Source organism: Scyliorhinus torazame, chromosome 21 (genome assembly GCF_047496885.1).
Source record: "Scyliorhinus torazame isolate Kashiwa2021f chromosome 21, sScyTor2.1, whole genome shotgun sequence".
NCBI lineage: Eukaryota > Metazoa > Chordata > Chondrichthyes > Carcharhiniformes > Scyliorhinidae > Scyliorhinus > Scyliorhinus torazame.
Window position 1 is genome coordinate 76648035 of NC_092727.1, and position 15503 is coordinate 76663537.

Genomic DNA, 15503 nt, shown 5'->3' on the forward strand with positions numbered 1-15503 from the left:
GGAGGGCTAGAAGGGGTCACGAAAAGTCATTAGCAAATAGGGTTAAGGAAAATCCCAAGGCTTTTTACACGTACATAAAAAGCAAGAGGGTAGCCAGGGAAAGGGTTGGCCCACTGAAGGATAGGCAAGGGAATCTATGTGTGGAGCCAGAGGAAATGGGCGAGGTACTAAATGAATACTTTGCATCAGTATTCACCAAAGAGAAGGAATTGGTAGATGTTGAGTCTGGAGAAGGGGGTGTAGATAGCCTGGGTCACATTGTGATCCAAAAAGACGAGGTGTTGGGTGTCTTAAAAAATATTAAGGTAGATAAGTCCCCAGGGCCTGATGGGATCTACCCCAGAATACTGAAGGAGGCTGGAGAGGAAATTGCTGAGGCCTTGACAGAAATCTTTGGATCCTCGCTGTCTTCAGGGGATGTCCCGGAGGACTGGAGAATAGCCAATGTTGTTCCTCTGTTTAAGAAGGGTAGCAAGGATAATCCCGGGAACTACAGGCCGGTGAGCCTTACGTCAGTGGTAGGGAAATTACTGGAGAGAATTCTTAGAGACAGGATCTACTCCCATTTGGAAGCAAATGGACGTATTAGTGAGAGGCAGCACGGTTTTGTGAAGGGGAGGTCGTGTCTCACTAACTTGATAGAGTTTTTCGAGGAGGTCACTAAGATGATTGATGCAGGTAGGGCAGTAGATGTTGTCTATATGGACTTCAGTAAGGCCTTTGACAAGGTCCCTCATGGTAGACTAGTACAAAAGGTGAAGTCACACGGGATCAGGGGTGAACTGGCAAGGTGGATACAGAACTGGCTAGGCCATAGAAGGCAGAGGGTAGCAATGGAGGGATGCTTTTCTAATTGGAGGGCTGTGACCAGTGGTGTTCCACAGGGATCAGTGCTGGGACCTTTGCTCTTTGTAGTATATATAAATGATTTGGAGGAAAATGTAACTGGTCTGATTAGTAAGTTTGCAGACGACACAAAGGTTGGTGGAATTGCGGATAGCGATGAGGACTGTCGGAGGATACAGCAGGATTTAGATTGTCTGGAGACTTGGGCGGAGAGATGGCAGATGGAGTTTAATCCGGACAAATGTGAGGTAATGCATTTTGGAAGGTCTAATGCAGGTAAGAAATATACAGTGAATGGTAGAACCCTCAAGAGTATTGAAAGTCAAAGAGATCTAGGAGTACAGGTCCACAGGTCATTGAAAGGGGCAACACAGGTGGAGAAGGTAGTCAAGAAGGCATACGGCATGCTGGCCTTCATTGGCCGGGGCATTGAGTATAAGAATTGGCAAGTCATGTTGCAGCTGTATAGAACCTTAGTTAGGCCACACTTGGAGTATAGTGTTCAATTCTGGTCGCAACACTACCAGAAGGATGTGGAGGCTTTAGAGAGGGTGCAGAAGAGATTTACCAGAATGTTGCCTGGTATGGAGGGCATAAGCTATGAGGAGCGGTTGAATAAACTCGGTTTGTTCTCACTGGAACGAAGGAGGTTGAGGGGCGACCTGATAGAGGTATACAAAATTATGAGGGGCATAGACAGAGTGGATAGTCAGAGGCTTTTCCCCAGGGTAGAGGGGTCAATTACTAGGGGGCATAGGTTTAAGGTGAGAGGGGCAAGGTTTAGAGTAGATGTACGAGGCAAGTTTTTTACGCAGAGGGTAGTGGGTACCTGGAACTCGCTACCGGAGGAGGTAGTGGAAGCAGGGACGATAGGGACATTTAAGGGGCATCTTGACAAATATATGAATAGGATGGGAATAGAAGGATACAGACCCAGGAAGTGTAGAAGATTGTAGTTTAGTCGGGCAGTATGGTCGGCACGGGCTTGGAGGGCCGAAGGGCCTGTTCCTGTGCTGTACATTTCTTTGTTCTTGTTCTTTGTATAGACCAACGAGCCTTACTTCTGTTGTGGGAAAAATCTTGGAAAGGTTTATAAGAGATAGGATGTATAATCATCTGGAAAGGAATAATTTGATTAGAGATAGTCAACACGGTTTTGTGAAGGGTTGGTCGTGCCTCACAAACCTTATTGAGTTCTTTGAGAAGGTGACCAAACAGGTGGATGAGGGTAAAGCAGTTGATGTGGTGTATATGGATTTCAGTAAAGCGTTTGATAAGGTTCCCCATGGTAGGCTACTGCAAAAAATACGGAGGCATGGGATTCAGGGTGATTAAGCAGTTTGGATCAGAAATTGGCTAACTGGAAGAAGGGTGGTGGTTGATGGGAAATGTTCAGACTGGAGTACAGTTACTAGTGGTGTACCACAAGGATCTGTTTTGGGGCCACTGCTGATTGTCATTTTATAAATGACCTGGAGGAGGGCGTAGCAGGATGGGTGAGTAAATTTGCAGATGACACTAAAGTCGGTGGAGTTGTGGACAGTGCGGAAGGATGTTACAAGTTACAGAGGGACATAGATAAGCTGCAGCGCTGGGCTGAGAGGTGGCAAATTGAGTTTAATGCAGAAAAGTGTGAGGTGATTCATTTTGGAAGGAATAACAGGAAGACAGAGTACTGGGCTAATGGTAAGATTCTTGGCAGTGTGGATGAGCAGAGAGATCTCGGTGTCCATGTACATAGATCCCTGAAAGTTGCCACCCAGGTTGAGAGGGTTGTTAAGAAAGCATACGGTGTGTTAGCTTTTATTGGTAGAGGGATTGAGTTTAGGAGCCATGAGGTCATGTTGCAGCTATACAACACTCTGGTGCGGCCGCATTTGGAGCATTGCGTGCAATTCTGGTCGCCGCATTATAGGACGGATGTGGAAGCATTGGAAAGGGTGCAGAGGAGATTTACCAGAATGTTGCCTGGTATGGAGGGAAGATCTTATGAGGAAAGGCTGAGGGACTTGAGGCTGTTTTCGTTAGAGAGAAGAAGGTTAAGAGGTGACTTAATTGAGGCATACAAGATGATCAGAGGATTGGATAGGGTGGACAGTGAGAGCCTTTTTCCTCGGATGGTGATGTCTAGCACGAGGGGACATAGCTTTAAATTGAGGGGAGATAGATACAAGACAGATGTCAGAGGTAGGTTCTTTACTCAGAGTGGTAGGGACGTGGAATGCCCTGCCTGCAACAGTAGTGGACTCGCCAACACTAAGGACATTCAAATGGTCATTGGATAGACATATGGACAATAAGGGAATAGTGTAGATGGGCTTTAGAGTGCTTTCACAGGTCGGCGCAACATCGAGGGCCGAAGGGCCTGTACTGCGCTGTAATGTTCTTTGTTCTATGTTCTAAGAAAAGTGCTTGTACAGTCAACATTTTTCAAGAGAATTATCCTATCTACTACCTATCTTAAAGAAACAAATGACAACTGACAGCTGGTTACTGGTAAACGATACAACAATGCATCCCATTGTTCCTCATTTTATTTTTCCCAAACTGGGAAGATTTTGCTACATGACTTCAAAGAGACCCCAAATATTCTTAGAAAATTACATTTTGAATATAAAGAAATATTTTATTGATCCAAATAAGTGGTGATCAAAATCAAACTTTTAACAATAGCATTTGTCTGTAGTGTAACTATTCTTTTCATCTTACTACTGTGCTGGTCTATCACAATGACTAATCCAAGGTCAGCCATGATTTTCAGCTCTTGTCTGCAATTCAGGGATAGAAGTAAAAGATTAATCTGTACAGAGCAACATGCATAAAATTGGTCCAGGCATACTGTCAGAACAACAAATAGGTGTTTGAATTGATGAGAGGGTGCTGTAAGAGTGAGGATTGTGGGTTTCCTCAGAGCATTTGTTTCAATTCAGCTTGTTTGATACTTGTTACTTTTGGGACCAGGATTTTTCTCGTGAATTCTAAACTGAAGAAATCAGCTCCATAAGATCTCTCTTTTATTCAAAATAGAAACAAGATTTCCTCAGTCTGTACTGAAAGCAACATTAAAAATAATTGTCTAAAAATGTGAAGTTATTTTATTTTAGACAATGATCAATAAAACAAAAAGACAGCAGTTTCTGGTGATTCAGTTCATATTTGAATTGACATAGAACAGATAGCACTCTGTTGGTGCTACTCTCCTACATGCCAGCAGGTGGTGTCTAAGAGAGTTGTTTGCTAATTTTACTCTATTGTCGATCAAGAAAACAAAGTGAGCCAGCAAATCTACATTTTATCAGTCTACAATACAATGTATAGCACATCACACACTGGTCTATAATTAACCTGTGTTTCATTAATATAAATGCTTGCAAGAGGCAGAGAATATGATTTCGAAAATGGCCTGTAACCAGGGGTTTCATTGACGTAACATGGTTTCTCCCCTCATTCACTAACGTTAATACAGAATATGATCTAAATAAAGCCTGTCAATTCTTTTGAGGGTGAAAGTCTCACCATCAAGAACAGCTTTAAAAAATAAAATATAGTTAGCAAAAATTAGTGTCATACAGCACACTCTTGCGACCATTTGTCTATGTATGTATATAAATCAAACCAGATTAAACGAGTTTGAATTGGTCTTAGAACTCCACGTACGTACCCAGCGTTTCTCTCCTGCAAAACTATCACAATTAGCATCATCATTCTTCACTATATGTAATTCCCCACTTCTCAGATGCTTTCTTTGTGTAAATAGTGAGTGGTATCAATCACCACAGCATGAGCGAAGTGAAATGTCAGTAAAATAGAGCAGTTACATCAGAACCTTAAGTACAAGTTGTGTAGGTTGTACTTGAAGGGATTTGCTAATTTAGAGAAATACCGCACTACTCAAACTTTGTGGTAGATTTATTAATCAAAATTTGAAATTTTAGGAATAGAAAAGCTACTTGTATTTGTCTGGTGGGGAGTGTTTGCAGAGCATCCTGAAAAGTGGAATATGATGTTTCACTGATGCATTTCATGTTTAAGTTGTGAAGGGATGGGGGGGACATTGGGTGAGAGAGTGAGAACGCAAGAGAGAGACTAATTCTCACTCTTTAATAGTTAGCATTCAACAATGATAGAATAGCACAGGAGTCTGCCAATCCATCAGGACTGCAATGGTTCTGTCAAAGATCAACCCAGGTAGTCTAACTTGCAGTCCTTTCCCCATATTCCTGTAATTATTTCCCCCTTTGAATATTTATACAATTATTTTTTGAGAGCTGTTTTGAATCTGTATTCAACACCCTATCAGGCAATGCATTCCAAATTTTAACTGTGTATAAACAATTTTCCTTTGTCTCCTTTGAATCATTTGCTAAACAACTTAAATAGTTATCAACATTCAGCCATTGGAAACACTCTCTCTTTATTTAAATTCTTCAGTTTGGAATTCTCTACTGTGAGAATTAGAATGTTTATATTTTCTAATCAGCAAACAAATAGGATAATATTTAAAAGGCTTTGGTGTTTATCCTTTTAGCTCAATCCCATTTCTCCCTTTTCAGTTTAAAAAATATTTTTATAAAATAAATTTTACTGCAATAAAGTCTCTGAAATTTGTCCTCTAGCTTTTTTTAAGTGGTTTTGAAAAACAACTTAAATACGTTTTGTTACAGGCAGAGCTCCCAGAGGAAACCCACACAGCCGCAAGGAGAATGTACAAACTACAGACCAACAGTCACCCAAGGTCAGAATGGAGCATGGATCCCGGATGTTGTGAGGCAGCAGTGCTACCACTGTGCTGCTCATGAGGAATATCTTTTTATGCAGCGAGTAGTTAGAATGCACTGCCTGTAGGGATGAAGGCAGTTTCAATTGAGGCTGTCAAAAGGAAATTAGAGAAGCACTTTCGAGAAAAAGTTTGCACTGCTACAGGGAAGGAGGGGAGAGTGGGACTAGCTAAACCGCTCTTGCAGAGACCTGGCACAGATTCAATGGAACGAACATCCTCTTTCTGTGCTGTAATCCTTGTATTATTTTATGAACATTGTCAACTACAATATCCTCAAGGGGCAGCACAGTGGTTAGCACTGTTGCCTCACAGCGCCAGGGACTAGGATTCAATTCCAACCTTGGGTGACTGTGTGAAGTTTGTACATTCTCCCCGTGTCTTCATGGGTTTCCTCTGGGAGCTCTGGTTTCCTCGCACAGTCTAAAGGCATTTAGGGTAGTCTTCCCACCCCTCAGAACGGTTTTTACTTATGAATGCCTCAATGGCCTTATTCTACTGCATTTCACTTCGGTCTTTAAACTCAAGCTTCCTGTACCACCTCACTTTTCATTTCCTGATCATTAATGGCAATAGCTTTCAGTTGCATGAGCTCATTCTTTGGAATACCTTCCTTTGTCTTTGTTTCTTCCCTACCCAGTTTTAATGTCTCATATATTTTTGCCCATGCTTTAAGTCAACTCTCCTAACGCTATGAATGTGCATAATCTGTTTCTCGTCTGTGAATTACCTTGGGATTCTTCCCACACTCAGGGCACAAAAGAAAGAGTTATTGGGCTGTCTCACATGCGCATCTATTGGTGGATTGTGGAAGTTGATTCATAACCTTTGGTTTCTATCCTCATTGCTATTATTCCCAAAATATTTTTTTTAACTTTACAAACTGGACTAATAGGCAGGGGTTACCTAGTTCTTTACTGCCCAATAGGATACAAAGCAAGTGACTTTAGTAAGATGCTTCTCGTAGGATGTCCATGTCACTTGCTGTCCGATCACGAATGACTGATGTTTAATAATGTAAACAAAAAATATTCTGCACAAAGGCCAATTTAGATTCCCTTTCAAAATGGCTTTCCATTATTAATCTTTACCAACAGATAATTAGATATTGAAATGACATTATGGATTGAATAATTTCTGAAATAAAAATGTCTTTTAAGCATTTCATGGAAACTATTAAATAAAGTAACATTTATTCTGTTCCCTATTTTTAAACTTAGACGAGTCATCAAACTAATTTTAAATTAGGCCATTCATAATTATGAAATATTACCAAATTCAAAGAGTAAAAGTTCCATTGAGTTTTTAAAAATAATAAAGGGTGGGATTTACCGACCACCCCCCCACGTGTTTTTCGGTGGCGGCGGTGACCAGCCAAATGGGATCAACTGACCCCACCATTGTCAACGGGATTTCCCGGTGACAGCACCCCTCACCGATAAGGGAATAGTGTAGATGGGCTTTAGAGTGGTTTCACAGGTCGGCGCAACATCGACGGCCGAAGGGCCTGTACTACTCTGTAATGTTCTATGTTCTATGCCTTTAACGTAGTAAAATGTCTTGAGAAAAATCACAAGGGTTGGAAAAAACTAAAGTTTGGTTGGAGGTGTAGGCTTTATGGAGTGTTTTGAAGAGAGGCAAAGGGGGACAGACCTGGGTACAAAATATTCCTGGGTACAGGATGTTCAGGAGAGATAAGGAAGGAGAAGGAGGGTTGGAAATATTATTTTGGTAGGAAGAACATTACATTGCTGGAAAGAGAGGATGACCCAGAGAGGTCTACTTGGCTATGGCTAAGAAACAATAAAGGTTCCATGAGATTGGTCAATGTACTATATAGACCACTAAACTATTGGGAACATTGTACAGGAATAAATGTAGAAGGAAAGTGCAGAATTAAAGAGTAGTTATAATGGGGGACTTCAAAGCGGGTAGTGTCGGCGGTACACGGGGCTATTTTGGAAGAGGAGAAGGCACTACTGGAAGGGGTCAAAGCAAAGTGGGAGGAAGAGTTGGGAGAGGGTATGGAGGAGGGGGTCAGATGTGAGGTGCTCCGGAGAGTGAATGCCTCCACCTCGTGCACGAGGTTGGGGCTGATACAGCTGAAGGTGGTATATAGAGCACACCTCACAAGGGTGAGGATGAGCCGGCTCTTTGAGGGGGTAGAAGATGTGCGTGAACGTTGCGGGGGGGGGGGGGGGGGGGGAGGGGGAGACCCGGGACCACAGGAGGCCGTATTCGGGGTGTCGGACGAGCCGGGGTTGGAAACGGGGAAACGGGTGCAGAGGCAGATGTTGTAACCTTCGCCTCATTGATCGCCCAAAGGTGGATCCTGTTGGGATGGAGAGCAACCTCTCCACCCTGTGCCCTGGCGTGGCAGGGGGACCTGTTGGAATTCTTGACTCTTGAGAAGGTTAAGTTTAAACAGAGGCGGAGGATTGAGGGGTTCTACAATTCATGGGCATTATTCATTGTGCACTTTCAAGAATTGGATAAAATCGAACATTAGTGGGGGTGGGGGGGGGGGGGGGGGAGAGAGACTGTATGTGTTAATGGTGACTATGGGTGGATACCGGATTCCTTTTTGTTTTTTGTTTATGTTAACATGCAGGCAGTTGTTTGGGGGTTGGTGGGAGGATGGGATTGTTGTTGTTGATTGGGGATTGACATGATGTTCGTTACTGCTTATTGTTTATTGTTGGTGGGTGCAAATTTGGGAGAATATGTGAAAAAGGAGAATAAAAATATTTTAAAAAAATAAAATAATGGGGAACTTCAATTTTAAGATATTAGTGAGTAGTGTAAAGGGCAGAGAAGGGCAAGAATTTCTAGGGTGTGTTCAGGAAACTTTCCACATCATATGTTGTCAGTCTAAGGAGAAAGGTGGCGTTATTGGCACTGGTTTTTTGAAATGAGATAGGCCAAGTGGATAATGTGTCATCTTAAGGGACAGTGATCATTGTGTCATAAGGTTTAGGTTGGCTATGGATGAGGATCCAGAGTAATACAGAGCAAGAATAATTAAGTGGGACAAGCCAATTTCAATGGGGTGAGAAAGGATCTGGCCCAGATAAATTGGAATCAAAATTGTCAGACAAACCTGCAACTGAACACTTCCTTTAAAGAGATAGTTGATAGTTTGGGTACAGTCAAGGTACATTCCCATGAGGGGGGCAGGGAGGACAAACAAATCCACAGCTCACTATCTATCTCTTTCACCATTCAGGGAAATAATGCAGAGAAAGGGTGCATATGATATATGTCAGATGTATAATATAATCGATAATCACACTCAATGTAAAAGAGGGGAATAAAACAGAACAAAGAAGCAAAAGGAGAGTATGACAAGAGACTAGCAGCTAACATTAAAGGGAATCCAAAAGTTTTCTACAGCTGAACAAATGGTAAAATGGTGATAAAAGGAGTGGGATCCAAAAGGGATTTGCGTTGCAACAGGTTGAGGAGCTAAATGAGCACTTTGCAACTGGCTTTACCATGGAAGAGGATGCTGCCCATGTCATGGTAAAATTGGAGGTAGAGGAATTGGATGGGTTTAAAGTTGGTAAGGAGGAGGTATTTGATAACCTGTCTGTATTTAAATGTGATAAAACCACCAGGACCAGGTAAGATGTGATCAAGAATAATGAGGAAGGATGGAAATTGCAGAGGAACTGGCCATAATTCCAATCCTTCTTAGATATAGGTGGTGCCAGAGGACTAGAGAATTGCAAATGGTACCCTCTTTCTAAGAGGGTGTAAGGATAAGCACAGCAATTATAGACCCAATTATAGACCAGTCAGTTTAACTTTGATGGTGAAGATGTTTTTGAAATAACAAGGGGTAAAATTAATAGTTACATCGGAAAATGTATTAAGGAATATATTAAGGAATGCCAGCACAGATTTGTTAGGTGAAAATAGTGTTCAACTAACTTGCTTGAATTTTTGATTAGGGTAATGCAACTTATGTGGTGTATATGGACTTCAAAAAGGCTTTTGCTAAAATGCCACACAAGTCATATGAGCAAAGTTGGAATCATGGAATATAAGGTGCAGTAACAACATGGATACAAAATTGACTGAGTGACAGGAAACACAGAAATAATTTTTCGGAATGAAAGAAGAGTTATAGTAGTGTCCCCCAGATTACAACTGCATACGTGAGCCTATGCTTTATAGATAGGGGTAGATAGTGCAAAGCAAGGAAATCACGATAAACCTGTATGAAACATTGGTTTCGGCTTCAACTGGAGTATTGCGTCCACTTCTGGACACCACACATTTGGAAGGGTGCAAAGGCTTTAGAGAAGGTGCAGAAAAAAAAAAATCCCAGGAATTACTCCAGTGATGGAGAACTTTAGAAAAATAGATAGATTGGAGAAGATGGGGTTGTTCTCCTTGGAGAAGGGAAGGTTGAGAAGAGATATAACAGGGGTATTCAAAATCATGAGGGGTCTGGGCTCCCACTGGAGAAGAGATCAAGACCCAGAAGACAATGGTTTGAAGTAATTGGAAAAAGAAGCTATGGCAACATGAGAAAAAAATATTTACATGGCAGGTTATTTAGTATCTGGAATGCAATGAGAGGGTGGTGGAAACAGATTCAATCATGGTTTTCAAAAGAGAACTAGATTATCTAATGAGGAAACATTTGTAGGGCTATATCAAAAAGGCAATAAGCTAGAAATTGGTGAATTACTCTCGTGGTGACCTGGCACAGATTTTGCAGGTTAGATGTCCTTTGGACATGCTGTAGTTCTAGGGTGGGAATTCCCAAGCTTAGCTGAAGGCATGGCCTCCAATGGGGGAACAACTGAAATTAAAATTGTTGGTGCTCAACAAGGCAGTATTACAGGAACCTAGATATTTTGGAGAGCTGCAGGGTTGGAGGAAATGACAGAGAAAGGGAGGGATGAAATCGTGGAGTGATCTGAAAACAAAGAATTTTAAATTCAGGCACTGCTCAACTGGGAGCCAATTTAGGTTAGCGGGCTCAGGGCCCATGGGAAAATGTGCCTTAAAGGTTGGATACCTTATCAACATACACAAATAAGGTTCACACAAAATAGTTGCATTAGTGTAAAGCTTATAGGACTCGAAGAATCATGTCCAAGCATAAAGCATCATCAACATTGATGAGAGACGATCATTTCCAAATACCATCCACACCACATATATCCACTTCAAATAACCATGTTTAAAATGGGTAGTCATCCATATTGGCCGAAAAACAATAGCCATTAACCAATTTCATTTACGCCAAATTGAAAATTGCCAATTATTGCATCATAAGATGCTCTGTTCATTTCAAACAGAAACAACTATACTCACTCACTAATACCTCATTGAAGTGCACGGAATAAAAAATTATGCCTCTTTAATGTTAAATTACCTTTTGTGCACCCCTCTAACTGTTGTGGGTTACTATGTGTAGTCTATTTGTACTGAGCATTGACTGCAGTTTAGATAAAACTGCAAGTTATAGTGGAGCTCAAAAACTGGGCAAGAAGTCATTACATAGATGGAAAATTCTTGTTACACAACAGAGTAGCGCAATAATACTACTACATTATCGTGGTCATCGCATAAATCACACCAAAATGTGGAGAATAAACGTAGGTTAATGAAAATATGGATGCTGTGGGCTGAGGTTTTTTCAAAAAGAAAAACAAGCTCCACCAATTGAATTGCACATGATATTAGCGCAACTGGGAGGACAAAACAAGAAGAAATATATAACCCATTCCAGAGTGAAAAATTATGCTATAATTTGACATTTTGTAAATCTATCTACATGCGCTATTTTACATGCAAGATAAAACAAGACACAAGTGTAAGATGGCAAATGGATTTGTGTGACCTCCAAAGGGTATTTTGCTCAAGTCAATACAAGGATTTATTATGTCATGTAAAATATACTGCAGTCTATCAGAGAACAAAAATATATTTTGTAACTTGAATTTATTTTCTTAAAATGATCGACCAACAGCCAAGTCTTATTGATTGCAATCATTTCCAGTCTAAGCATATCCAGCTAATGACATTTAACAGCTGTTAAATTAATAAAAACCGGAGCAGGCAAATGTCCCGTGGTCAATATAATATGAAAAATAAACTTCCAACATTCCAACTGAGTCAGCATTCAATTTCCATCTCATTTCATCTGTCCGTTATACCTGTGTGGCCAATCTTTTCATGGCTTCCTCCTGGCGTCGGCGAAGTTCAGGTGTGCTTGGGCAGCTCCCACTGGCAATAGAGGGGTGGGCCTGAGGTGGCTGAGTAAGTGGTAGATCCCTGCCACCTTCTACATCTATAGGAGCAAAAAGAATACCAGAATATTAGGAGAACAAATAATGACACAAGTTTGTAATTGTACAATCCAGGAAATGAAACTATATTGTTTTCTTTTCATGCTATGTGAGTGAGGAATGCTTCACTTATCTGTTCCCATTTCCAGCAATGGTGAGCATCATACACTCAACAAAGAACAAAGAAATGTACAGCACAGGAACAGGCCCTTCGGCCCTCCAAGCCCGTGCCGACCATGCTGCCCGATTAAACTACAATCTTCTACACTTCCTGGGTCCGTATCCCTCTATTCCCATCCTATTCATGTATTTGTCAAGATGCCCCTTAAATGTCACTATTGTCCCTGCTTCCACCACCTCCTCCGGTAGCGAGTTCCAGGCACCCACTACCCTCTGCGTAAAAAACTTGCCTCGTACATCTACTCTAAACCTTGCCACTCTCACCTTAAATCTATGCCCCCTAGTAATTGACCCCTCTACCCTGGGGAAAAGCCTCTGACTATCCACTCTGTCTATGCCCCTCATAATTTTGTAGACCTCTATCAGGTCGCCCCTCAACCTCCTTCGTTCCAGTGAGAACAAACCAAGTTTATTCAACTCCTGCAGCAGATGCAGCAAAGGCCAGATGCAGAGAATCCTAAACATTGCATTTATTAATCATAGTAATGAATCTTAACTGCACGTTCTGGTTCAGCACTCTTACAAATGTGGGACACTTCTTTCTTACACTCAATGGCTGGAACTTACTGGCTGGTCACGCAGGCGGGATCGCCCAGCCCTGCCAACAGTGCACCCCCACCTCAAGTTTCCCTGCGGCGAAGGGTGCATTAAACGGGAAACCCCATTGACAACAGCGGACCAGAAGATCCCGCTGTCTGCCAATGGCAGGCTGCCTCAGCAAAATATGTGGCAGGTCATATGGAATAGATGTTGGTCAGGGTTTAACTACCAGCAAGAGCAGGAGTATTCAATCAAGTTTTTTTCTTAATTTTAGAGTACCCAATTCTTTTTTTTTCAATTAAGGGGCAATTTAGCATGGCCAATTCACCTACCCTGCACATCTTTGGGTTGTGGGGGTGAGACCCACGCAGACATGAGGAAAAGGTGCAAACTCCCCACGGACAATGACCCGGGGCCGGGATCTAACCCGGGTCCTCAGCACCATGAGGAAGCAGTGATGACCACTGCACCACCGTGGCTCCGTATTCAATCAAGTTATATCAAATATAAATCTTTGAAGGGTATTTCAATGACCGAACACCCTTTAGAATTTGCTTGCAAGGAATATAATGTATTTTATTTAAATTTCCCAGCCTTCAACCTTTATCCTCATGTCTGAATTAGGATATTGATCTATGGCCAAAATAATTGCCATCTATAAACAGGCCATGAGTTTCCAGCAATTCGCTGGCCAGATCATGAATAAAGTGGACCAAGTAATACGTCAGTCATTGTGGAGATTTGGAGCACTTTGCATGAAAAATTAGAAGCTAAAACTACAAAATATATAGACATACTATAAACACAAATATACATCTCAAGAGGGGGAAGGGGTGTATCACTTAAAGGCAGATGATGCATTGAAGGCTAGAGACAGCTCTATATTTGTACTCCTTGTTCTTTGAGAAGGTGACCAAACAGGTGGATGAGGGTAAAGCAGTTGATGTGGTGTTTTTTTCAGTAAAGCGTTTGATAAGGTTCCCCACGGTAGGCTACAGCAGAAAATACGGAGGCATGGGATTCAGGGTGATTTAGCAGTTTGGATCAGAAATTGGCTTGCTGGAAGAAGACAAAGGGCGGTGGTTGATGAGAAATGTTCAGACTGGAGTCCAGTTACTAGTGGTGTATCACAAGGATCTGTTTTGGGGCCACTGCTGTTTGTCATTTTTATAAATGACCTGGAGGAGGGCGTAGAAGGGTGGGTGAGTAAATTTGCAGATGACACTAAAGTCGGTGGAGTTATGGAAAGTGCGGAAGGATGTTACAAGTTACAAGAGGGACATAGATAAGCTGCAGCGCTTGGCTGAGAGGTGGCAAATGGAGTTTAATGCAGAAAAGTGTGAGGTGATTCATTTTGCAAGGAATAACAGGAAGACAGAGTACTGGGCTAATGGTAAGATTCTTGGCAGTGTGGATGAGCAGAGAGATCTCGGTGTCCATGTACATAAATCCCTGAAAGTTGCCACCCAGGTTGAGAGGGTTGTTAAGAAGGCGTATGCTGTGTTAGCTTTTATTGGTAGAGGGATTGAGTTTCGGAGCCATGAAGTCATGTTGCAGCTGTACAAAACTCTGGTGCGGCCGCATTTGGAGTATTGCGCGCAATTCTGGTCGCCGCATTATAGGAAGGATGTGGAAGCATTGGAAAGGGTGCAGAGGGGATTTACCAGAATGTTGCCTGGTATAGAGGGAAGGTCTTATGAGGAAAGGCTGAGGGACTTGAGGCTGTTTTCGTTAGAGAGAAGAAGGTTAAGAGGTGACTTAATTGAGGCATACAAGATGATCAGAGGATTGGGTAGGGTGGACAGTGATTGCCTTTTTCCTCGGATGGTGATGTCTAGCATGAGGGGACATAGCTTTAAATTGAGGGGAGATAGATATAGGACAGATGTCAGAGGTAGGTTCTTTACTCAAGAGAGTAGTAAGGGCGTGGAATGCCCTGCCTGCAACAGTAGTGGACTCGCCAACACTAAGGCCATTCAAATAGTCATTGGATAGACATATGAACGATAAGGGAATAGAGTAGATGGGCTTTAGCGTGGTTTCACAGGTCGGTGCAACATCGAGGGCCGAAGGGCCTGTACTGCGCTGTAATGTTCTATGTTCTTGCAGTCAGATGATTCAATCAAATAGATAGCAGCAGATGTCATATGCTCCTAACAGGCTAACTGGGAGCACTTCAGCTTTCGCAAATATCATTATTCTTCTGTCCATCTCAGTGGATTTCTATTAAGTACTGCACACAAAAAAGATTAACTCCTGTCAGTGATTGTAGGCAGGGAAACTAAGATTGGAGAAATGACAGGTGTGTTGACACTTCGCTACCATATCCAAAAATAACTAGATGTACGGTACCTTCTTGGTATCTGCACTGCAAAACTCAGGTTCCATTTTACAATATTCTATATTGGGAAGAATTCAATGTGAGCTAAAGCAAAGTTCATGTGGAGGAGTGAAACGGCTGATACCCTTTATGGGAATATACCCATTACAAAACTGCAGCATTAACATTAAATCAGAAAAAAAAACATGAAGTTATTTAAATAGTTTGAACAGTGTTCTTGAGTAGTACTATCAATGTAATATTGAGTGCACAAGACAATTACATGCACATCATAACCCCAGTCTCTATAGGTCGACTTATACCTCTCACTATTTAAAAAAAAAAAATTGAGAGTACCCAATTCATTTTTCCAATTAAGGGGCGATTTAGTGTGGCCAATCCACCTACCCTGCACATCTTTGGTTGTGGGGGCGAAACCCACGCAAATAGGTGGAGAATGTGCAAACTCCACACGGACAGTGACCCAGGGCCGGGATCAAACCTGGGACCTCAGCGCCATGAGGCTGCAGTG

General features: G+C 41.9%; 1 protein-coding gene across 19 annotated transcripts in view; it reads right to left on the reverse strand.

Annotated features, from left to right (window-relative positions):
• Positions 1–15503, reverse strand: part of tanc2a (tetratricopeptide repeat, ankyrin repeat and coiled-coil containing 2a) — a 1428811-nt gene that overhangs the window by 280350 nt on the left and 1132958 nt on the right. For all 19 annotated transcript variants that reach the window (XR_011937462.1, XM_072486954.1, XM_072486971.1 and 16 more), the window contains one exon: positions 11800–11933. Coding sequence is in view for 18 of the 19 variants with exons in the window: in XM_072486954.1 (XP_072343055.1) it covers positions 11800–11933 (134 nt within the window). In the remaining variant the exon portion in view is untranslated. The remainder of the gene's footprint in view (positions 1–11799; positions 11934–15503) is intronic.